General features: G+C 36.5%; 1 protein-coding gene across 1 annotated transcript in view; it reads right to left on the bottom strand.

Moving 5' to 3' along the window:
- The window catches only part of AFF4 (ALF transcription elongation factor 4), a 97950-nt gene that overhangs the window by 32529 nt on the left and 38315 nt on the right, over positions 1-27106 (bottom strand). The window contains exons 5-7 of the mRNA XM_082624014.1: positions 23115-23201; positions 4272-4308; positions 2528-2576 (exon numbers count right to left, since the gene is read on the bottom strand). Coding sequence (XP_082480140.1) covers positions 2528-2576; positions 4272-4308; positions 23115-23201 — 173 coding nt within the window. The remainder of the gene's footprint in view (positions 1-2527; positions 2577-4271; positions 4309-23114; positions 23202-27106) is intronic.

The raw sequence follows: 27106 nt of genomic DNA, 5'->3' as shown, positions 1-27106 counted from the left end.
GTGGAATTTAACAGTTTTGGAAGCTCACTTTTCCATAAGTACAATATTCATCTTTCTTTTCTAATTAAACAAAAGCTACCTTCCACAAACTCTTATACTCACTTCTGTTATCTCTAGCTTTTCTCTAATTGCATACACACGAACTCTTCCATTATTAAAACAAATGACCATACGCATACCCAACAGTCCACTAGAGAAATATAACTCCTAAAAGGAAGGAAGATAAAATGAAAGCATCAGCAATTCTCTTTCACTGTCCCCAATGTTTCATGAAGAGATATGTACACTTGGGTGACTGTGAAAACCAGAACACACAGTCAAAATTCTAGTTCATAAATGCCTTGCTATGAAAGACGACCGATCCTTGCAGATGTAACAATTCTGGGTAAGAACCTTGGTTATACAAGAGAAATAACAATGTATAAATTAAAAATAAACTCCAGTCTCCAAATCTTCCTTGATCAAAAAAACACAAATAAATACTGTAAGTTGATAGTTTCTGGAATTAGTTTTTGAAAGTAAAATTACGGATTTAAATTTTCCTTAAGGCCATAAAATCAAAATTAAAAACTGAGTAATGAACCACAAAACACTCCTTGCCTTTTTACAAGAAAGGAAAAATTAATACAAAGCTTAGGGAGATAAAACAAAAACAAAAACAAACAAACAAAAAAAGGGCTTCCCTGGTGGCGCAGTGGTTGGGAGTCCGCCTGCCGATGCAGGGGACGCGGGTTCGTGTCCCAGTCCAGGAGGATCCCACGTGCTGTGGAGCAGCTGGGCCCGTGTGCCGTGGCCGCTGGGCCTGTGTGTCCGGAGCCTGTGCTCCGCAACAGGAGAGGCCACAACAGTGAGAGGCCCGCGTATCGCAAAACCAAACCAAAACAAAACAAAAAAAAGCTTAGGGAGAACTACAACTAGAAAATGTTTAATTTCTCATTACCACTAGCTCCATTTACCTTTCTTCTTAAAATTTCACGACAGTCTCCAATCAGCGGAAAGGAAATCTTTCACTCCAACAACTACTTACACTCTCCCCTCGAAGCTTAACCTGAGTTTCTAAATCTGATCCCAAATTCAGAGTATCACATAAAAGATCACCTTGAAACAAAGTAACCACATGATTACAGAATTACGAAAAGTGTTCTAAGGATGACCAATTAAGTGGAACAGAGAAAAAGAGTTTTAGGGCTTAGTGCATCTTTATGACTGATTTCGTGTAAAGAAATGTACTTAGTCTGAATTCTCTCAGTCCTTATGCTTTAATAATGGCAGCTCAATGAACCTGTTTACACATGTGAATATGTCAAAGCTTTTACCAGACCGCTCAAGGTCCTTCATGCTTTTGTTCTGTCAGCAACCAAAGTGATATGCACATACATGGTAAGCTCCCATCAGTTTTCTGCCCATGAATAAATATGATAGATAGGAATTTACATAATTTGAATTCTTCAGCAGTGAGGCTAAACTCCTTGCATTCATATACTTTCATTCTCAGCTCGCACTATGTTTAGCTGAAGAGGCTGAGGTTATCAGTATAGAGTGTGGTTATGGTATAAAGCTAGCACTGTGGTCAGTTTCTTTAGAATTTTGTTTTAATCACTGGGTTAACTTGTGGTCTCAGGAATTCAGTAGTTAGTTCATTCTTTTTTTTTTTTTTTTTTTTTTGCGGTATGTGGGCCTCTCACTGTTGTGGCCTCTCCCGTTGCGGAGCAAAGGCTCCGGACGCGCAGGCTCAGTGGCCATGGCTCACGGGCCTAGCCGCTCCGCGGCATGTGGGATCTTCCTGGACCGGGGCATGAACCCGCATCCCCTGCATCGGCAGGTGGACTCTCAACCACTGCACCACCAGGGAAGCCCTGTTAGTTCACTCTTTAAGCTCGGAATTTATTATCATCCAATATACAACCCTATCATATTTTGATTTATTGGGATGGCCAAAAAGTTCATTCAGGTTTTTTTCATAAGATGTTACGGAAAAACCCAAATGAACTTTTTGGCCAACCCAATATATTCCTGGGTCTACCTACAAAATAAAAGTAGGAAAACTTAGACAGTATGAACTATGTTGCTTTAATATTCTACACTTAGTGGTCAAATGGAGGGCTTACTAAGAAGAATCCTATATTTTTTCATGTGTTTTTTTTAATTAAAAACAAACTATCAACACACCCAAACACACACACATTTCTGAAAGATGAGAAAAAAGTGTAATTGCAATCGCAGAGCAGGGGTAGGCAAACTATGGTCCACAAGCGAAATCTACACGTATTTTGTAAAGAAAGTTTTATTGGAACATAGCCACACCCATAGTCTATGGCTGCTTTCAAGCTACAACTGCAGAACTGAGTAGCTGAGGCAGAAACCATTTGGCCCCTATTTCACTATCTGGCCCTTTACATAAAAGTTTGCCTACCCCTGCCTTAAAAGATTAAGTACATATTTCTAAGTGTTGTTCTAAATATCGATACCACAGTTAGACTTTTAGCAAAAATAGACAAACATTAAACTTACTAAGCCATAAACTTACGATTTAGACTGGTGTCCATTGGAAGTTTTAGAAGAAGGATTATATCTTTCTGGAACAAAAAGGAATGCAGAAATCAGCAACTATAGTATGGCTATTTATATTTTAAAATATCTATCAATATAACCTTAAAGAAATATAAATCAAAAAATTGGGATAAAATTCTTCATCCATCAAGTTGGTAACACCTTAAAATGCGATAATATGAAACACTGGTGGAAATAGGCATGTTCATATGTTATTGGTAGGGCTATAAACTCATACAATCTTTCTGGAGAGCAATGTGATAATATTATCTTACCAATACTGTAAATACACATATCCACTGACCTAGCAATTATAAGGAAAGGAGTTTACCTTACAGGTATATCTAGAGGAATACATAAACGCACAGACACACAGACACACACAGACACACAGACACACACATACAGTTTATTATAGTATGGTTTGCAACAGTAAAAACTGGAAACCAGTGTCCATCTACAGGGGACTAGATAAACAAATTACAATACTTTCAACAATATAACACAATTTTGTTTTTAAAAATAATGAACTAGAGCTTTATACTGATATAAAAAGTTCTAAAATAAATTAAGTGAAAAATACAGGTAATAAAGAGTAGGTGCAGCTTATGAGCCCGGTTGCCAATAGGGAGCTTTGGGGAGAGAGAATGGGGGAAGGGGAGAAGTAAGGATGAGACATTCTTAAAAGATTTTAAGAGAAAATGTAAACTTTCCGGCCTACAGCTAGCTATTTACTGTATATCAACAATGTTGGGTCCTTTTTTCCCTGTAACTGCAGCTTTAAAGCAGAACAAAGAAACAGATACATAAAAAGTTTGTTAACCTTAAAATGGATATTCTTCTAGTTTTGTCCCTGCTTTAAGATCACTAAAGGCAACTTTAAGGATTAAAATGCTCCACATATTAATCTCCCAAAATAGCTTATGACCAGAGTAAATCTATCTGAAAAGTTATTGCTCTTGGCAAAAGAACATTTGTTTTGTTAGAGAGCTATATGGTGAAGCCCAGACATTTGCAAGGTTCCTGACCTTACCACTACCAGTTCACACAGCCATCAACTCTTTGAATCACACTTGAATTCCCCAAGGCTATCTTCCCCTCAAGTTCTTTGAGAGGCCAAGAGAGTGGAGGTGGAGGGGGGTTGTGTAGCAGACAGCAAACTTTCTTCCCAGCCAAAAATACCCAGGAAGAACAGATAAATATAGATACAGGAAGAGAAGAGCCATGGTAAGCTAAAATGACCCCTTCTTGCCTAGAGTTTTACCATAACAGAACCCAGTATCTTCATGAAGGAGATGGAAAGACAGAAGTATGGCTCTTGGGGTTATGAGGTGCCCATCAAATTGAATTCATGAACTCTGAACTATTAGTTCAAATACTTAGTAAAAACAGTTAATTTTGATCTCCAATGATCTTTAATTCATCTTTCAAGCCAAGATTCAGTTCAACCCATTACTGATCATCAGGTCATAAATACTGGGATAAGGGACTTCCCTAGTGGTCCAGTGATTAAGACTCCACGCTCCCACTTCAGGGGATGCAGGTTCAATCCCTGGTCAGGGAGCTAAGATCCTACATGCCATGTGGTGTGGCCAAAAAATTTTTTTAAACTGGGATAAGACACACAAAAGAATTATTAAAGAAATACATGATGTGACCGTGAGAAATGAATGTGCAACAAACAGCTTAATTTGAAAACCAAGAGGAAAAGAAATACTCACTTTGTTCTCCAGGGCCAAAATTGGACTGCTGAGACTCCTAAGAAAAAGGGACATAAAATTATATAGTGACATTAAGAGAAAAAGGTTCATTAGAGAAAAATGCTTCAAATTAAACTATTCAATTCCAGCTAATTCAATGCAAGATCCCGTTGAGTTCCTAAGAATGCATAAAAGAAAAAAACACCAAAAGAATTTAATGATTCCATCTGATCAGCCTCAGCAATTTTGTGGTCAATAACAGAGTTTCCCAGAGCTTAATACAAAAAGCATCAAGCTATGTAAGTCTTTCTTTATCATTCATTTCTATTCAGCAGCATCCATGGTACTCATATCCCAATTTAATTCTTGGTCTTAAGAAAATGCTATTTTTTAAAAAGTAATACTAATAACTGTATACTAGAGTGAAAATAGCTGTACAAACTATATAGACTCAAAATATACCACTTTTATGAACTAGCAACTCCTACTATGTTATTCCCATGTCATTTTACTTCCTCTCCCTGCTCCCAAGATCTTACAATTAGCAAACTGAGGAAGAGATTTTCCATACTCGTTTTATATACTTCTTTGTAAGCCCTATACTAGCACAGTGCCTGGCATTCAGGAAGCATCCGTAAAAAGAAAGCCGAAAAGAAAAGAAAAGAAAACCAAAATGTCACTGTCCATGAAAGAAACATGACTTTCCAAAGTCAACTTTCAAGATCAGAACAGCTGTTTCACAAGTGCAAATTGTGCATTTTTCTAGGTTAAGTCTGTGGTACACAATGTAGTACTAAGATTACACAAACATCCCTAACATCTGTAACAGCTTACTTAAAAATAAGCACAATCTTCCTTTAATGACAGAATTATCTATGAAAGAGAAATCCAAACAGTATCTAAGCTAAAATATAGTTTTGGTGTTAAAAAAAACTGTAAACCTACATCAATTGTCAACTGATTTTCAACAAGGGTGTGAAGACCATCCAACAGGGAAAGAATTCTCTTTTCAACAAAAGGTTCTGGGACAAGTGAACAGCCATATGCAAAAGAATGAAGTCAGATGCTTACCACAGACAATATTAAAAAATTAACCTGAAATGGATCAAAGACCTAAATGTAAGAGATAAGAGATAAAACTACAAAACTCTTAGAAGAAAATGTAGTGCCCAAATCTTAATGACCTTGGATTTGGCAAAGACTTCTTACATGACACTAAAAGCACAAGACACAAAAGAAACAAACAGGTAAATTGGATTTCATCAATATTAAGAACTTTTGTGCTTCAAAGGACACCATCAAGAAAGTGAAAAGACACTACCATAAAATAATAATAATGCCAATAAAAACAAAAGTATTCTAAGAAAAAAAAGTGAAAAGACAACATACAAATTGGGAGAAAATATTTGCAAATCATATATCTGATAAGAGACTGGTATCTACAATATATAAAGAGCTCTTACAACTCAATGATAAAAGTCAAGTAAACCAATGAAAAAGTGGGCAAAGGATCTAACTATATATTTCTCCAAGAAAGATATACAAATGGCCAGAAAGCACATGAAAAGATGTTCAACATCATTTGTCACTGGGGGAAATACAAATCAAACCCACAATGAGATAACCACTTCACACTTACTAGGTTGACTAGAATCAAAAAGACAGATAATCACAAGTGTTGACAAGAATGTGGAGGAATTGAAAGCCTAATGGGAAATACAAAATGGTGCGGCTAGCTGCTTTGGAAAACATTCTGGCCGTTCCTCATATGATTAAACACAGAGTAACCATATGACCCAGCAATTCTGCCCCCAGGTGTATAACCGAGTGAAACAAAAACGTATGTCCACACAAAAACTTGCATACAAAGGTTTACAGAAGTATTATTCATAGTAGCCAAAAGCTCAAAACAGAAAAAAAAAAAAGCTCAAAACAACCCAAATGTCCATCAGCTGATGAATTCAGAAACAAAATGATATACACCTATACAATGGAATATTATTTGGCCATAAAAAAGAATGAAGGAACTGATACATGCTACAACTTGGAAGAACCTTGAACATTATGCCAAGTGAAAGAATCCAGTTGCAAAAGACCATATATGATATGATTCCATTTACATGAAATGTCCAGAAAAGGGAAATCTATAGAGAGAACAGATTAGTGGTTGGGTAGCACTGGGAGGGGAACAGAGGGGAAAAGGTTGATGGCTAAACAGTAGGGAGTTTCCTTTTGAGGTGATAATGTTCTAAAAAATTATTTGTTTGTTTGTTTAGTTTTGGCTGTGCCATGTGGCTTGTGGGATCTTAGTTCCCTGACCAGGGATTGAACCCAGGCCCTCGGCAGTGAAAGTGCAGAGTCCTAACCACTGGACCACCATGGATTTTCCAAAATGTTCTAAAATTGACTGTTGTAATGGTTGCATATGTCTATAAATATACTCAAAACCATTTAATTGTATACTCTGAATGGATAATTTGCATGGTATGTGAATTATATCTCAATAAAGCTACTCTAAAACACTCTTTAAATACAGCAGCGGCCAAGAGGTCACTCCTGTGAATCTTATTAAAAACGAAAAGAATTCTCCACCCCCCTTGAAAGGCTAATTGTCTTATACTCATTTACCTAGTAAATGGCCTAAAAGTTTAATAGCCCAAGCTTTTAAGTAATCTCTGACTCCGTCCCCTCACCTCTGACAACAGTCAGTCAGCTAGTTACCAATGCGACTGGATTCTGTGTCTCCAGACCATCTACTACAAGCAACACCTTCTCCTCTCCATCTACACTGCGAAGACTTTAGGTCCTCACCTTTCTTCATCTACAATGGCCATCTAATGGATTTTCCTGGCTCTAGTCTCTCTCTCCTTCACTCAGCTATAGCCTCTAGTTGACCTTTCTAAAGCCCAAATCTCAGTATTTGTCATCATTACTCCTATTCTTCACAGAGCCTCCAATGGCTCTTTGTTTTTCCTAGGGATGAAACCCAAACTCCTTGATATAACATTCACTCACATATCTAAGTACTGGAAAAACAGAATTAAGCAAAAACTAACATGGGCCTTGTCCTCATGGAGCTTAATGTCAATGAATATCTTTGCAACTACTCATGCAAATCAAGGTAAAATAGCAATTGTGTTAGGTACAATGAAGGGCAAATGCTTACACAGCATTATAAAAGAGCTTACAATTGTGTGTGTGTGTGCACGCAAAACAGACACATACAGATACATACATACACGCACGAACACAAACACACACACACACACCCCTGATCGGGAAAATGAACAAAGGCTTCCCTGAGTAGGTACTGTTCAGTATGAAATTTGACGGTTATGTAGGAAGTAAACTGGGAAACGAAGGGAAAGGTAAGTGTTTAGGGTAGAGAGAAAAGCATGTGTAAAGGCAAGAAAGAACAGGAGCACAGCTAGTATAAAGAACTTAAAGGCAGCCCATGGGAGGAAAAAGTACAGAAGGAAGAGGGTTAAGAAATTAGACTCAGGACCAGAGAGGCTAGATCACATAGTTTATAGACTTTATAGACCATATTAAAGATTTGTGTGTGTGTGCAATTTACTAAGCAGAAGAATTATACAAGCACATCTGCATATTGTGATGATTACCTTGGCTATTAAGTAGAGAACAGCTTTGAGAAATCTAGAATGGAAGTAAAGATATTTGTTAGGAGATAACCGCAGTGGTACAAACAGGAGATGACAACAGCTTAAACAAACTGGTCTCCACGCTTTTTTGATCATGTACCCCCCACCGCTAAGAAATTTTTGCATTTGTATCTCCCAAATACGTATATGGTATGCATTGTTATTTAACTAGCATATATTATGTAAAACCAAAATATTGAAATTTTAAAGGGCTCAGATAATATTCTAGAGTAATTTAAAAATTATATTTATCAATGACAACAACACTTTTCTTACACACACAAAAAATATATAGTGCTTCAAAGGTCTGACACCAAAAGTGGCTTGATATTTGGTTTCATTGGACATCACAAAGACACAGCTATACAAACGGAAGTGCTATACTTACTAAATCATGATACCAAAATTTCAATTTATACCTTAATTATGCAAAGGTTTCTGTTGAAATTGAGCTAATAGATTTCCAATGTTCAATGATACAAAACAGGTTTTCAGGAAAATAAATTAAAAGGTTGTGATTTAATATTTTTAGGAAATAGGTTCAAAACCCACTGAAGTTAGAAAATTCTGTTTCTAAGTCTTTAAAGGTTGCACATACGACAATCATCATAGTTTTTGTCAACAATAAAAAATACATAGTAATGACATTATTTTTTTTTTTCTTTTTTTTTTTTTTTTTTTGCGGTACACGGGCCTCTCACTGCTGTGGCCTCTCCCGTTGCGGAGCACAGGCTCCGGATGCGCAGGCCCAGCGGCCATGGCTCACGGGCCCAGCCGCTCCGCGGCATATGGGATCCTCCCAGACCGGGGCACGAACCCGTATCCCCTGCATCGGCAGGCGGACTCTCAACCACTGCGCCACCAGGGAGGCCCGACATTATTTTTAAAATCTTGTTTTCCTAGCTTGAGGCAGTTACTTTTTCATTCATTAAGATATCACTTTTATTCTAAGAAGAGGGTTTAATTTATTATTATTATTTTAAATATGTTATGAAAAGATCTAATGTATTTGGGACTTGTGTGTGAAAGAGTGAGAGGGGAGAGGGAGAAAGGAGTGAGGGAGGGAGAAAGGAGAGAAGAGGGAGGGAGAGAAAGGAAGGGAAGGAGATGTCTAATTCATTTTTCTTAGCTTGAATTATGCATTTATATAATTCAAGATAGAGAGGTACAGATACTACATTTATTTTTGATGTGATTATTTTAAAATACTAACATTGTAGTGGTTTGGGGGACTAGGTCAGAGCCAGATATTCTTCAGAATCATTATGGATTAAGCACTGCCTTTTGATGAATTATTTTCTTTTTTTTTTATAAGTGAGCTAACTTCTTATGTCATTAAACAAATAATCAGTGAACTTCTGCGTTAGTATAAAAGGTATCTGGGAGTGCCACACAGGTTCTCCACGAAGGAAGGAGGAAGAAAAATTATTTATACATTAGGATTTAACTTCTGTTATATCTTTCTTTGAGTGGTGGTACACACACAAAAAAATTGCTTTTCAAGTATTTTATAACTAAAAAAGAATCTAACAATATCTTAAACTGATACTACCAGAAGCACCTGCACTTTCATCAATCTATATATAGCTAACTTTGTACACTGCATGATTTATTCTAATATTTGTTCTTGAATCTTTAGCTTTGCTTTCTAAGCCTGTTTCAATAGTGTTTCCTGACAAAGGAATGCATTTTAGTATGTTTTCTCTGTGTTCTCTCTGTACTGGATTTCAGTCATTTTCAATGGAGTAAAAAGACTGAGTTTTTAAACAAAGGTTATAGAACACTGGGAGAAACATCAAAGAAGTTTTTAATAAAATTTTGTTAGGCCTGATTTATGTTTAAGGACTGAACTGAATACCACATAATTCAAAATATCACTAAGTACAAATTATGATGCTTTCAGTTTCATCAGTTACTATCTCAAGGCACTTGCTATATACACTAAAAGCAAGGTTAATGATAAACATGCATGCTCAAACTACTGTTGATAATCTGGACTTTTTTGTTTCTTTTTTCTGCTTATGGGCATCTTTGTTTCTACTTTGTAGTGGCAGATGAAGGAGAAGGACATAACAGGAGAAGGACAATCTCAACTCTGCCATTTTCTTGTCTGGTCAGAAATGCATTTTAGTGTTACTTTCATTCAGTAGTTTCACTGCAGGTATGTCTTTTAAGCCATTTGTGCATTAGTGAAGATTAGTTGAATTAAAACCAGTTAATACAATCTGTAAATAATCTTAACCAAGCGCACTTAAAACTGCAATATGACACAGCTAGGAAGAACAAATGAATGAAAACAACTCTACCAATTTTCCATATTGAAAAGACCTAAACTTCTCTTGGGATACCTCACATACCAGACATAAAATGTGACCATCTGCCATTCGGATCAAGAGACAGCAAAATGTACGTATTTGATTTTTCTTTCAAAATTAAAAAGCAAATAAATTGGCATTTTTAGAACTAAAAAATAAGAATAAACTTTTCATCCCCCATCCCCCATTCTCCAATGCACACAACACTGGGGTATATGTTTTCCACTCTGGAGACCACTGACTTACCACAGCAGTAACAACAAAGATGGAGAAAAATGAATGAAATTGAAATTCATTAAAGGAATTAAAATCATTAGGACTTGGTGACAGTCTATGAGGTGTGATGAAGAGGAAAATGCCAAACATAACTCCTATAAGGTTTTCTAGCTTCACTAAGATATGGAACAGTAGAAGAGAACCATGCTTGTTCTTCTCTTTGCTTTTTGGTTGGGAGAATAATGACTTCTCCTCATGTTTAGCTGTGCATCCAATTAAACACTAACATGTAATTCTTTTTGCTTTCTTTTGTATTATTTCATTTCCACAACCAAATGTTTGACACACTGGCAGAACACATTTCTTCTTTCGTAGTCTCTTATAGTACTCAACACAATGCCCAGAAAACTTACTTTTAATGGTAGAGGGAGAGACAGAAGAGAAAAATGAGCAACCGAAGAAACAAAGTAAATCTGGATGAGCAGTGTATAGTGGGAGACAAGGAAGAAATAGGTTAAACAACATTCAATGCTCATGAGAAGCTCAATGAAGATAAAAAAATGAAAAACATTAATTGGAGTTGCCAAAATGGACCCCTGGTGATCTTAATGGTTTTGGTGAGACACTGAGAGTGAAAGCAAGATCAGCTTGGACTGAGGATTAAATGGAGGAAAGTATATAGACAGCAAATATGAACCACTCTTTAATAAGATTAACTCTAAAGTGGAGGAGTAGCTGGAGAACAACACGGAACAGACTGGATTTTTTTGTTGTTGTTGTGTTGTTTTTAAATGGGACAGATGAAGAATGGTTAAGCAAATGATAGTGATTCACTAATAAACTAGCTCTCCAAATATGTTCTTAAACTCTACTTCTCACCCACGACTATGAACTGCTCTTTCAGATCTGTTAATGGGTAGGAAATCCTCTCTGTTGTGCTCCTCATCTTCCCATGTGCTTCTGGCACTCCTATACTTCCTGTTCTAATCCCGGTTGTTGTCATCTTCTCTAGGATGCCATCTCTAAACTCCCTGAGTATCAAAACTTTGTCCCTTCTCTGTCTGCTCATTAGACTTAGTCCATATAGTTAGTGCACAAGGAGAATAAATACCTATTAAAGCTTCATATAAAGCTTTAAGCTATATTATATGTGAAGCTGTATTCACTGAAAATTCAGAGCATGAGACAAGCTATAAAAGAGCAAAACCCTGTAAAAGCAACCAAACCAAAGCAATAATCATTAAGCAGCTAACTGAGCTGTTTCATAAATATCAAAAATCTAAACATAATTACCTGAGTATATATACCCAAATTCACTCAATAAACATTTACTGAATATTATGTGCTATTCTACACATTGACACCATCTAAACGGTTCAGTGCTGTATGTATAGCACCTAGAACACTGCCAGGGATTGTTCAGAACACAGAGTGAATATGAGTAAACGCAGTCAAAAGCTTTAGTTTACTTGAAACTATCACTGGAAAATCTACCAACCTATCTCTAACTACACCCATTCACTCTGCTTTCCCTCCTGTGGAAAAGAATGACCTAATTGTGCTCTATTCTAAGGCCAATCTTCTCTACTTGGGCATGAATGTCAATCCCTCTTGTGGAGATTTCCTAAGGTTACCTTCTCTCTTTCCCATATATCACTTGTTTTTCCTTTTTTACAAAATCATTTTCATCAGCATATAAATATGATAAAATGTCCTCATCTTATAAAAAATACCTTCCTGATAATATCACCATACCCTTTTGGCACCCCCACATTTCTCTGCTCCCTTTTACAGACAATGCCTCAAAAGAAAATCTCCATTTATATAATCATTGTCTCCAATACTTTTTGAACCCACTGCAATCATTCTTTTGCCCTCACCTTTCTAACTAAAAGTGTCACCAATAAAGAATACGTTGTCAGGGACTTGCTGGTGGTCCAGTGGTTAAAATTCTGCCTTCCACTGCAGGGGACGCAGGTTCGATTCCAGGTTGGGGAACTAAGATCCCACATGCCGTGGAGCAACTAAGCCTGCATGCCACAACTACTGAGCCCTTGTGCTCTAGGGCCCATGCGCCACAACTAGAGAGAAGCCTGCGTGCCACAACGAAGAGCCCACATACCACAATCAAAGATTCCACATGCCGCTACGAAGATCCCACGTGCCACAGCTTAGACCCAATGGAGCCAAATAAATAAATAAATAATTTTTTAAAAAAGAATACACTGTCAAATACCATATGATATCACTTGTATATGGAATCTAAAATATGACAAAAATTAACTTACCTATGAAACAGAAACAGACTCACAGACATAAAGAACAGCCTTGTTGTTGCCAAGGAGGAGGGGGTGGGAGAGGGACGGATTGGGAGTTTGGGATTAGCAGATGCAAACTATTATATACAGAATGGATAAACAGCAAGGTCCTACTGTACAGCACAGGGAACTATATTCAATATCCCATGATAAACCATAATGGAAAAGAATATGAAAAAGAATGTATATATATGTATAACTGAATCACTGCTATAAAGCAGAAATTAACACAACATTGTAAATCAATTATACTTCAATAAAATTAAAAAAAATTTTTTTAAGCTGGAAAGAAAGAAAAAGCATTGCAATAAAAAGTACATTCTCGGGAATTCCCTGGTCATCCAAGTGGTTAGGACTCCACGCTCTCACAGCAGAGGGCTCAGGTTCAGTCCCTGGTCTGGGAAATAAGATCCCACTAGTCCTACGGCATGACCAAAAAGACTGTAAATAAATAAAATTTAAAAAAAAAATACATTGTCAAATTTAGTATCTGAAACATAGTAAGAACTTAGTATCTGTTTGATAAAACACATAAACATATCAGGTTTACAGAGATGAAAACTAAAATATCTGAGATTAAAAATATGTCAAATGGGATTAATAGCAAACTAGACAATGCAGAACAAAAGTTTACTGAACCTGAAGATACAGCAATAGAAACAACTCAAAATGAAACAACAAAAGATAAAAGATTGGGAAAAATGAAGAGCACATTACTACACTGTTGAACAACTTCAAGAGGCCCACTATACATGTAATTGGAGTCTCTAAAGAAGAGGAAAAAAGGAAAGAAGTGAGTACAGAAACATATTTTGAGGTAGTAATAGCAAAATTTTTCCAAATATGATGAAAACTATGAACCCAAAGTTCCAAGAAGCTAAAAACAAACAAACCCAAGCACAAGAAAGATGAAGAGAATCACACCAAGGCACATCATAAATGAACAACTTAAAATCAGTTGCAACCAGAATACTCTTAAAAGCAGCCAGAAAAAAAAAGACACATTATACACAGATGAAGAAAGAACAATAAATTACTTTTCAGAAACAATGCAAGCCAAAAGACAATGGATCAACATCTTCAACCTAGAAATCTATATTTAGTGAAAGTATCTTAAAAACAAAAAAGAAAAGGTGAAATAAAATTTTATTTCAGACATACACAAGCTAAAAGCATTTATCACCAGCAAATAAACATTATAAAGAAAAGTTAAAGAAGTCCTCCAGGTAGGAGGAAAATGATACCAGAGAGGAATCTGGATTAACACAAAGGAAGAAAGAGCAAATGAAATGGTAACTATATGGGGAAATACAAAAGTCTTTTTTTCCTATTATTTAAATCTCTTTAAAAAATAATAGACTTTCAGGGCTTCCCTGGTGGCGCAGTGGTTGAGAATCTGCCTGCTAATGCAGAGGACACGGGTTCGAGCCCTGGTCTGGGAAGATCCCATGTGCCGCAGAGCAACTAGGCCCATGAGCCACAACTACTGAGCCTGCGCATCTGGAGCCTGTGCTCCACAACAAGAGAGGCCGCGATAGTGAGAGGCCCGTGCACTGCGATGAAGAGTGGCCCTTTCACAACTAGAGAAAGCCCTCGCAAAGAAACGAAGACCCAACACAGCAAAAATAAATAAATTAATTAATAAACTCCTACCCCCAACATCTTCTTTAAAAAAAATAAAATAAAATAATAGACTTTTAAAATGATTAACAATTTTATGGGGTTTATAACTTACATGAAAGTAAATGTATGCAACAACAGATGCGGAGAAGTGAAAAACGCAAGCATAATGTTGAGAAATTTTTATATGATAGAAAAGAATGGCTTAGTATTACTTGAGATAGATTTCAGTAAGTTAAAGATACATTCTACAAACCCTGAAGTAAACATTCAATAACACAAGAATTACAGCTAATAAGCCAAAAATGATATATAATAATAAAAAATACTTAATCCGAAAAGAAGGCAAAAAAGACCAGATGGGGCAGGTAGATATCAAAAAGCAAGATGGCAGAGATAAACCCACCCATATCAATAATCACATTAAATATAAATGGACTAAATACCCTCAAAAAAGAGGAGAGTGTCAGACTGGATACAAAAAAGCCCTAGACAAAATTATGTTACCTGTAAGAAATGCATTTTAAATGTAAGAACACAGGTTAAAAGTAAAGGATGGAAAAAGGTATATAACTTAACATTAATCAAAAGAAAGCTAAGTGGTTATATTAATATCAGGCAAAGTAAATTTTATAGCAAAGAATAATATCAGGATTAAAGGGAGGTCATTTCATAATGATAAGGGGCCAATTCATCTAGAGCTAATAACAATCCCAAATGTTTAAGCACCTAAAAGCAGAACTTGAAAAAGTAGGAATGAATAAGTAAGGACAAAAAGACAAATTCAAAGTAATAGTTGGAGATTAACTATAAATTAATACTTGGCAGAACGAGAATTAAAAAGAATAAAAACACAGAAAACTTGAATAACACCATAACTAACTTGATCTAACTGACATTTACAGGACACTCCACTTGATAACGGTACACTCTTTTCAAACATTTCCCAGAAGAGACAATATTCTGGGCCATAAAATAGTCTTAACAAATGTAAAGGGATTCAAGTCACACAGAGTATGTTCTCTGACCACAACGGAATTAAACCACAAATCAATAACAGAAGATATATGAAAAAAATCTCCAAATATTTGGAAACTAAATGACACTTCAGAATAACCCACAGAACAAAGAAGAAATCAAAGAAATCAGAAGTTTATGTTGACGGAATTCCCTGGCAGTCCAGTGGTTAGGACTCCGTGCTTCCACTGCAGGGGGCACAAGTTGGATCCCTGGTCAGGGAACTAAGATCCTGCATGCCATGCATGATGTGGACAAAACAAAACAAAACAAACACAACAACAATAAAAAGTTATGTTGAACTGAATAAAAATGAAAACATAACATATCAAAATCTCTGGGATGTAAACAAAACATTACTTAGAAGGTAGTTTATAGCATTAAAATCCTATATTAGAAAGTGAGAAAGATCTCAAATCAACAACCGTAGCTTCCAATTTAAGAATTTTTTTTAAAGAGCAAAATAAAGCAAAACAAAGCAGAACAAAAAAGTAATAAAGATCAGTGTAGAAATCAATGCAACAAAATTGAAAAACAATGGAGAGAGGGAAAAAAAGCAGTTTTTTAAAAAATAAGATCAATAAAACTTACAAACCTCTAGAAAGATGAAAAAGAGAAGAAACACATTACCAATAACAGGAATAAGAGAAGTGGCATCACAACAGATTTTTAAAAGTATAATAAAAGAAAATTATCGAAAACTTTACATCAATAAATTTGACAACATTTGACAATGAGTGGATAAAATGGACAAATCCCTTGAAAGACACAACTGCCAAAGCAGACGCAAGGAGAAATAGATAACATGATTATAAATTCAGTTTTTACAAAACTGTCCTACAAAGGAAACTCAATACTCACAGGGCTTCACTGGTTAATTCTAGCAAACATTTAGGAAGAAATAACACCAATTCTACACAAACTATTCCAGAAAATGGAGAAGAGGGAATTAGGTGCCAACTCATTCCATGAGGTCAGCATTACTCTGATACCAAAGCCAGACTAAGACAACAAGAAAAGAAAATTACAGACCAGTATCCCTCAGGAACATAGGTGCAAAAATTCTGAAAAAAAAAAAAATTTTTTTGAAAATCAAATTCAACACTACATAAAGCAGATAATACATAATGACTAAGTGGAGTTTTTACCAGGAAATGTAATGTTGATTTGAAAATTTAAAATTAACCAATGTAGGGCCTCCCTGGTGGCGCAGTGGTTGAGAGTCCGCCTGCCGATGCAGGGGATACGGGTTCGTGCCCCGGTCTGGGAGGATCCCATGTGCCGCGGAGCGGCTGGGCCCGTGAGCCATGGCCGCTGGGCCTGCGCATCCGGAGCCTGTGCTCCGCAACGGGAGAGGCCACAACAGTGAGAGGCCCGCATACCGCAAAAAGAAAAAAAAAAAAAAAAAAAAAAAAAAAAAAAAAATTAACCAATGTAGTCACCATTTCACAGACAAAAAAAAGGAAAATCCTCTGACTATATCAATAAATTCAAAGAACACATTCAAAAAATCCAAAATTCATTCCTGATAAGAACTCTCAGGTAAATAAAAATAGAAGGGAACTTCCTCAACTTATTAAATGACAGCAGGCTTCCCTGGTGGCGCAGTGGTTAATGCAGGGGACATGGGTTCGATCCCTGGAATCTGCCTGCCAATGCAGGGGACACAGGTTCAATCCCTGGTCTGGGAAGATCCCACATGCTGCTGAGCAACAAAGCCCGTACGCCACAACTACCGAGCCTGCGCTCTAGAGCCCGCGAGCCACAACTACTGAGCTTGCAGGCCACAACAACCAGAGCCCACGTGTGTAGAGCCCATGCTCCGCAACAAGAGAAGCCACCGCAATGAGAAGCCTGCGCATCACAACGAAGAGCAGCCCCCGCTCGCCGCAACCAGAGAAAGCCTGTGCGCAGGAACGAAGACCCAATGTAGCCAAAAAACAAAAAACAAGAAGATCCAGTCACAAAAGATCACATGTTGCATGACTCTATTTATATGAAATGTCCAGAATAGGCAAATCTACAGAGATATAATGTAAGACTAGTGGTTGCCTAGAGGCTGGGGGGTGGGGAGTGGGGTTGGAGGAAACAGGAGGGTGACTCTAAAGGGTACAAGGTTTCTTTCTGGGGTGATGAAAATGTTCTAAAATAATTGCGGTGATGGTTACACAACTCTAAATATACTAAAACCCAGTGAATTGTACATTGTAAATGGATGAACTGTATGGTATGTATATTACATCTCAATGAAATAGTTACCGAAGAAAAGGAAAAGTAGCTATTAGCCAAAATTACAAACATATATCCAAAGTCTTCTGATAAACTCAAGCTTTAACTTACAATTACAAAAGAGGTATAGCTATTAAATAATATAAGAGACAGAATATTAAAAAATAATTATTTAACCCAAAAGGATCTCAAGAAAGGGAACAAAAAAAGAAAAAGCTGATGGGACAAATAGAAAACAAGTAGCAAATGGAATATTTAAAGCCTACAACACTAATGATTACATTAAAGGGAAATCTTTTGAATGTGCCAAGATTACACACTACATGGGCAGAGTAAATAAAAAATCAAGACCCAATTATATGCCACCTATAAGAAATTCACTTTAAATATAAAGGCACAAAAAGATTAAAAATAAAAGAATAGAAAATGTTAAACTATGTTAACCATAAATTCTTAAAAAGCTGGAGTGGCTTTTATATGAATATCAGACAAAGGAGAGTTGATTGTCAAACTAAATAGCACAGCAAAAGGAACCATAAACAAAATGAAAAGACAACCTACAGAATGGGAGAAAATATTGCAGCCAATGCGACCAACAAGGGCTTAAGTTCCAAAATATACAAACAACTCATATAACTCAACAACAAAAAAACAAACAACCCAATCAAAACATGGACAGAAGACCTAAATAGGCATTTCTCCAAAGAAGACATACAGATGGCCAACAAGCACATGAAAAGATGCTCAACATTGCTAATTATTAGAGAAATGCAAATCAAAACTACAATGAAGTACCACCACACCCTGGTCAGAATGGCCATCATTAAAAAGTCTACAAATAGGGACTTCCCTGGTGGCACAGTGGTTAAGAATCTGCCTGCCAATGCAGGGGACACGGGGCTGAGTCCTGGTCTTGGGAAGATCCCACATGACGCGGAGCAACTAAGCCCGTGTGCCACAACTACTGAGCCTGTGCTCTAGAGCCCGTGAGCCACATCTACTGAGCCCGCATGCCACAACTACTGCAGCCCGCGTGCCTAGAGCCTGTGCTCTGCAACAAAGAGAAGTCACCACAGTGAGAAGCCCGCACACCGCAGCAAAGAGTAGCCTCGCTCGCCGCAACCAGAGAAAGCCCGCACACAGCAACGAAGATGCAACACAGCCAAAAATAATAATAATAATAATAATAATAAATAAATTAATTAATTTTTTAGAAGTCTACAAATAACAAATGCTGGAGAGGGTGGGGAGAAAAGGGAACCCTCCTATACTGTTGGTGGGACTGTAAGTTGGTACAGCCACTATGAAAAACTATGTGGAGGTTACTCAGAAAACTAAAAATAGAATTATCATATGATCAAACAAAATAAACTTCAGAACAAGCATTAATACCAGATACACAGAGGGAAATCTTATAATGAAAAAAAGAGATCAATTCATCAGAAAGACACAGAAATCCTAAATGTATATGTACCTAAGGACAAAGCTCCAAAATACATGAGCCCAAAATGGACAAAATTGAAAGGAAACATACAAAACCACGAATACAGATGCAGATGTCAACACTCTCCTTTCAGTAACTGAGAGGACAAGTTGATAGAAAGTCAGTAAAAATATAGATGACTTAACCACTCTCAACCAACCATATCTAATTGACACATATAGAACATATTGTGTCTGGTGCACATGGAAGAGTCACCAAGAGAGATCATTTACTAGGCCTTAAAACATTTGAATAAATTTAAAAGGACTGAAATTCTACAGCGTATATTCTCTGACAAGAATATAAATAAATTAGAAATCAGTAAAAGAATAATATCTGTAAAATCCTCAAATACTTGAAAATAGAACTACATACTTCTAAATAAAACAAAGAAGAAGCCACATAGGGAATTAGGAAATATTCTGCACTGAATGATAATAAAAACACAATATATCACCATCTGTGAGGTACATTTAAAACAGGGCTTAGAGAGAAATTGATAGTTTTATATACTTAAAACAAGAAATATTTACAATCTATGATCTAAGCTTCCAACTTAAGAAATCAGGAGAAAAGCAAATGAAACCCAAAATAAGTAGAAAGGGACTTCCCTGGTGGCACAGTGGTTAAGAATCTGCCTGCCAATGCAGGGGACACAGGTTTGATCCCTGATCCGGGAAGATCCCACATGCCGTGGAGCAACTAAGCCCGTGCGCCACAACTACTGAGCCTGTGGTCTAGAGTCCGCGAGCCACAACTACTGAGCCCGCGTGCCACAACTACTGGAGCCCATGCACGTAGAGCCTGTGCTCTGCAACAAGAGAAGCCACTGCAATGAGAAGCCCACGTACTGCAACGAAGAGTAGCCCCTGCTCACTACAACTAGAGAAAGCCCACATGCAGCAACGAAGACCCAATGCAGCCAAAAATAAATAAATAAATAAAAATTAAAAAATAAAAGAAACTTCAAAATAAGTAGAAAGAAGAAGATAATCACAGTAAAAGCAAAAATCAAAGAAACATAAAACTGAAAAAAACTAAAAGATGGTTCTTGGAAATGACCAACAAAACTGAAAAAGGTCTAGCTAGACAAATCAAGGAAAACAGAAAGAAAGAAACTACACATCACCAATAGCAGGGAAAAAAGGACTTCACTATAGATCTTACAGACATTAAAGAGTAAGTATAGATTATAAATAACTGTGCCAATAAATTTGACTGAAACGAACAAAATTACCAAAACTGACATAAGAAGAAATCGAAAATCTGAATAGCTCTATATTTAATAAAGAAATTTAATTTGTAATTCAAAACCTTCCAATATAGAATACTAGGGGTACAGATAGCTTCACTGATGAATTATATTAAACATACAGGGAAGAATTAATACTAATATTTCACAAACTATTTCAGAAAAGAGAGATGAAGGGAACATTTCTTTGTTCCTTTTAAGAAGCCAGCACTATCCTCATATCAAACCAAAGACATTATTAGAAAAAACAAAATTACAATCATCACCCACCCAACTCTGGCATCACCACGACCAACACACACACACACACACACACACACACACACACACACACACACACACGGCAAAGGCCAAAGTTTGAACTGACATTTCAAAGAGAACGCAAAGGCAAAAATTTGAACTGATATTTCAAAGAGAAGAATGGCCAATAAGCTCATAAAGAGGTTCAACATCATTAGTCATAAGGGAAATACAAATTAAAATCAATATGAGATACCTCTACATGCCCACTAAAATGGCTAAAACTACACAGAATGACAATAGAAAATGTAGGCAAGGATGTAGAACAAATGAAACTATCATACACTGCTGGGAAATGGGAGTGAGATAAGGTAGGAGTGTGATACAATCAATTTAACACACACTTAATACATGACCCAGCAATTCTACTTTTTTCCACATGACTCAGTATTTACCCATAAGAAAATATAAACACAGAAATGACTGTTAGTGAATGTTTATAAATACTTAATTCTTAATAGCCCAAATCTAGAAACAACCCAAATGTTCATCAACAGGTGAATGGATAAATAAATTTTGGTATTTTCATACAACAGAAATAAAAATGAACTATGAATAAAAAGGAAAAAAATTACTGATATATTCAAGAACATGGAAGAATTCCAAAAGTATATACTAAGCAAAAGAATGCAAATATATATGCCAAAAAAAGTATACACTGTATGGAGTACATTTATATGAAATTCTAGAAAAAGCAAAACTTACCTATAGTAACATAAAACAGGTCAGCCATTGTGTGCAGCCAGTGGTGGGGGTGAGGGGGACTGGAAAGGAACTTGAGGGAACTTTGTGGGGTGACAGAAATGTTCTAATTCTTGATTAACGTGGTGGTTACACAGGTGCATATGTCTATCAAAACTGGGGCTGTAAATTAAATATATGTGCATTTTTTATGACTTAAAAAAGTAAAAGAGTGGTATGGCACACATATAGGCAGATGTGAGTGATATACCTCACATCACTTACAAAAATAAACTGGGCTAAATAAAAACAAGGAAAACAAAACTGCAATCGCATTAAAGGAAAAATAAGAAGATATGTTTATGATCCTGGAGAAGGAAAAGCTTTCTTTAACAAGACATTAAAAACCAAAAGCTTTATAGAAGAAAAAGAAATTTATTCATCAAAATTAAAATCTTCTAGACCATAAAACTTAAATGGGCTCTAACTGAAACATTTGCAGTATGTGGAACAAATTATTTGAATCCAGAATTCAAACAACACAAAACAAAAAAAGAAATTCTGCTGAAACTTACTCAGTGAAAGATGTAGCCCAAAAGGCAGAGGAAATAGGCCAATTCATCCACATAGAAGTTAAATGGACTAAAGATGATGAACCTCACTAGCAATCTAGGAAATGGAATGCCATTTCCCATTCAAAAGACTGGTACTTAAAATAACAAATAGTGGTGTGCATGTAAGGAATAATAGAGAATACAAGTGGGAGTACTGACTAGTACAATCACTATGGAGGGGATTTGAGAGAATATATTAACTATATACTCTCAATATCCAACAATTATACTTCTTGCTCTTTACACAAAAGAAACTCATATGCACACAAGAAGGCACGAACGAAGTTATCCATTATAGCAATGTTTACAATTTAACTTGGCAACAAGTTAAATACCAACGGGAAATGGCTAAATAAAGTAAGATATACTTATAAAATGGATGCAGTTAAAAGAACTGAAATACCTCTATATGTAATATATTATCTATATATAATCTCTCTCTATATATATATAAAATAACATGAAAAAGTCTCTAAGACCTATTGCTGACTGATGAAAAATACAGTAGAATGTATCTGTACAGAAATTAAATGAGAAAATGCATGTATGTAACAATTACATTACATGTGTATGTAAATGCATATGAAAAGACTTGTAAACGTATGTATGAAGTAGCTCTGGTGAGAGATGTAGGAGACAGAATATGGGGAAGACTATTATTAGGGGTCCTGCCCAAACTTTCACAAGGAGAATATATTTTTGCATTATTTGTATAAGTATAAATTAATGTAAAAAAACCAAATCTGCTGATTTTAGATGAGCTTGGAACTGTTGTCTGAGGAACCTTTACCATATGACGTAAGTATGGTTGTTGTGTCCTCTGGAAAGGAGTTCCTCATACAAACAGTTTGGGAAGCCCTTATCATCTGTGGCCTAGAATATCATAATAGTTTGCAACAAACATTGATGACTTCTAAGTCTCTTTCCCATGTTGCCTCCAAAGATTTTCCAAGTATCTCTCAATCCAAGTTAATCTCGATTCTATGTTCTAGTTTTATTTTCTTCATAGTAATATCACTATCCAAACTTACCTATTTATTCACTTATTATCTATCTCCCACTAGAATGGGAATGGCAAGATAATTCTGAATTCACATGATTTTAGTCAAGCCATTTAGAGATTTCTTACAGTATAAAGACACACTTCATTTACTTACCTTAGTTGGAAAAGGAAATTTGGAAGGTTCGGTTTTGCATGGTGTATGAATAGCCGTTAGAGGGGGAGGCCATGAATGCGTCATCTCCTGAAATGTAATTATTACAGTTTGTTTTCAAGCAGGTCAAGGATAAAAATTACACAGCTAAAAACCAGATTTGTATTATAAATGCTGGTTTCGTGATTGCTCCTCCAAAAGTATACATATTTAATCAATCAATATTAATTAAGCACAGTGTGTGCGAGGCACTATGGGGTAGGTAATAGGAAGATAAATAGTTTACACTCTCTGGCTTCAAGGAGCTTAGAGTTAAGATGGTAAGACCTGTGAACAGTTATAGAAATCAGCCTGTAATCAAACACAAGGCTAGTAAAATGCTACTGAGGAAGAGCTTTCTGTGGGAGTGGGAGGAAGAGAATAACAGTAAGAAAAGCAGCCAGCATTTACTACATACCTTTAATGGGCCAGATACTGTTATTTTACATGTTTATAACTCAACTGGTCATCATAATGACATTATGAAGTAGATACTGTTATTATCCTGACTCTATGTAGGACAAAACTGAAGCACAGAGATTAAGTTATTTACTCCAGGTCACACACTTAGTAAGTAATGGACGCAGAATTTGATCCTAGGTAGTCTGGCTACAGAGCCCATTCGCTGAAAGGAAATTTTGGTCAGGTGGAGGAAATAAGAAGAGAGCTATCAAAAGCACACAAGGAGGAAGACAGACAAGAAAGGCCATAGGTCTGATTTCATTCAATGCCTTCTGTCTAATCATATACCAAGTATGTCCAAGTAGAGGTTTGGATACAATCACAATGTATATGTTAGAGAAGCAGGAGAGAGAGAGGTATCAGATTTAGAATAAGGAGGGAGTGTTTTATCTCTGGCATTTAGTTCAAAGTAAGCCATCAAGTAGTCTGAGAAAATACAATAAATTAAAGGTGATATAACTTTTAGGAATTTACCCTATAGCTATACCCGCAGTTATGTAAAGATACATATTCAAGGGGTTCACACTTTTAAAAAACGAAAACAACCTAAATATCCAACAACCAAGGATTAGATTACCAGACATTCATACAATGGAACACCAAGCAGACAGAAAAATGAGAAAGTTACCTACTGAAATAAAATGATATCCACAGTTACTGTTAAGTGGCAAATACAAATCATAGTGTATATCCTCGTAAATGTTTATCGATGAAAAAATCTCTGGAAGACAGTTAACAGTGGCTACCTCTGGACAACAGAATGACTGAGGAGGAAGAGACAAGGGCACTTGATGCAGCTTCTACCACTTGAATCTCCTGAAACAGCCACCTGCACTAAACTTGCTCTTTATCCTCTTACAAGGCTTTATTTTTTAATAGCATTTCACTTTCTGAAGTAATTGTATATAATTGATTATTTCCTACATCCTGCTCGAGACTGTCAGCTCAAAGGATGCAACATTATCACTATTATCACCACTATGTCCCTAGTACTTGACACACAGTAGGTACTCAATTAGTAAGCTTTGAATTAATACATCATTTTTTACAATAAACATATATTACTTTTAGATTAGAAAAACTTTTTTTCCTTTAAGTTCGTGATGGGGTTCCCAGAAACAATATGACTACAAATATCAAGAAAACAAGAAGGGGGACTTCCCTGGTGGCACAGTGGTTAAGAATCTGCCTGCCAATGCAGGGGACACGGGTTTGATCCCTGGTCTGGGAAGATCCCACATGCCGTGGAGCAACTAAGCTGATGCGCCACAACTACTGAGCCTGCGCTCTAGAGCCCATGCACTCTAAGGCCTGCATGCTGCAACTACTGAAGCCTGAGCACCTAGAGCCTGTGCTCCGCAACAAGAGAAGCCACCACGATGAGAAGCCCGCACAGCACAATGAAGAGTAGCCCCTGCTCGCCACAACTAGAGAAAGCCTGCATACGGCAACAAAGACCCAACACAGCCAAAAAAAAGAAGAAAAATAAAGAAAACACGAAAGGAGTGTAAACCTGAACTTCCTTGCACGCTGTACATAGGGAAGGGAAAAGAAACAGCAACTCATATGCCCCAGGTTTTCAATGTTGGCATTTTACACCTCAAATACCAAAATACTCTCAATAGAAAATCTATTTAACTCCCTACCATCAAATGACTGAGCACCTATTACACCCAAGGCCACATGCCAAGTCCTGCATATACATAAAATGTGGAATAAATGGTCAGTAACGTCAAAGATATAATTAAATATAAGAAAATCTAAGATTTCTTCCAGGTATTAAAGTGCCATGCATTTTTGAGGATTTAGGAGTAAAGATATATGCTCCCTTAAACTTTTTATGTACATGGCAACTGAAAAATGAATGCAATATGAGTTATCACTGTGGTCTGACGGCCTGATACAGGGGGAATAAGGATTTCAGTGGGATTCTAAGAAAAAACAGAATCTATGTATAACTGAAGAGGAAGGAGACACACATTCCATGAAAGTTTACTTTACAAAGATGAAAGAGCAAGAAAGTGTATGGCTTAGGGACACCAGTTTGGCAAAGTGGTCAATCAATAGTGCGAGAGGGTGAAACTGGCCTGTGGACAGCCTAACATTTAAAATGTTAAATTTGCACATTATTCTTTCTAGGGGCCTTAGAGAGCCACTGAAAACTTCTAAGAAGGATATCACTTTATGAAGACAAAGGATTAAAGCAAAGAATCTGGCAGCAATACAGAAGACAGATGAGCAGGGAGACTCTGGAGACAGAAAGGCAGAGTGAGGACTGTATATTACAATTACTGAAGCTCAAAGTGGCAGAAATAGAAATGAAGGAATGAACATTTTCAAGGAATTGTCAAAGTCTACATGAAGTTTTTGTGATTAAATAGAACATGAGAGAAAGAAGTGGAAAATAACTAGGATTCTACACTTATAAGCAAGGGAGAATGGTGATACTACTAACAGAAGTTAACTCTGATAAATACAGCTTTAGACATGTTGAGTCTGAAGAAGCAGGGAGAAATCCAAATGGAGACCCGGCTAAGAAGCAATTAAGAGACACAAACCAAAACCCAAAGGAGGCCAAAGCAGGAAAGACTGAATAGCTGTCTAACAGATAAATCCCAAAGGATGGAGGAAAATCACATCAAAGAGGAGAAAGAAAAGAGGAGAGGCTAGACAATGCACCCATATTTAAGAGATAAGAGAAGACACAAGTGTTCCCAAAGGGCAGAGAATGTGAGACAAGAAAGGTGTGAGGAAAATAAAAACAGTGAAGCATAACAACAGTCAAGGAAGAAAGAATGATGTTTTCTGAAATAAAAATTCTTCAAAACAGCAGAAAGAACTCAAATGAAGCCTCTGATGACATGGAAGATAATGACCTTGGAGAAACAAGTTCAGGAGAATGGTAGAAGTAAAAGCGATTTTAGCAGGCTAAAGGAAGGAAGGAGAAAATAAAGTGGAAGCAGCCAATGCAGGTAGTCTTTCAAAAGTATCCATAGTGAAATACAAGTACAGACACAAAAATTCAAGAGTGTACACAAAAAATACAATTAATATGTGACTGATGGTTTTTGTCTATTGAGCCAAAAGCAGTCACTGTCACTCGGTTCACTGGACTTTCTCTTCTTCCAAAGGACAACATTTTCTTTTCCCAACAGAAGAATGTACTCTTTGGTCATGTGTCAAGTTTAAACATTTTCCATTAAACACTCAAAATGTGTAGTATTCAGAGAAGATCTTCCATCGTAGGATTTGACCAGTATATACAGATAAACTACAAAGCAAGCTATTTTCAACACAATGGTTTGGCTGATAACTACTGAGATTTTTAGTACTTCAAATTATTAACGGATAAACCTGAGAAGGTACAGTTTATATTTGGTTTCTTCCTCTTTTCAAAGCAAGCTGTTAAGACTAGTTTGTTTTTACTTACAAAACAAAAAAACAAACCAAAAAACCCCAGCTTTTTGAGGGCAAATAGTAAACAAACCAAGTGA

This window comes from Mesoplodon mirus (assembly GCF_964341445.2).
Source record: "Mesoplodon mirus genome assembly, chromosome: 5".
NCBI lineage: Eukaryota > Metazoa > Chordata > Mammalia > Artiodactyla > Ziphiidae > Mesoplodon > Mesoplodon mirus.
This window is presented reverse-complemented; position numbering and strand designations above follow the sequence as displayed.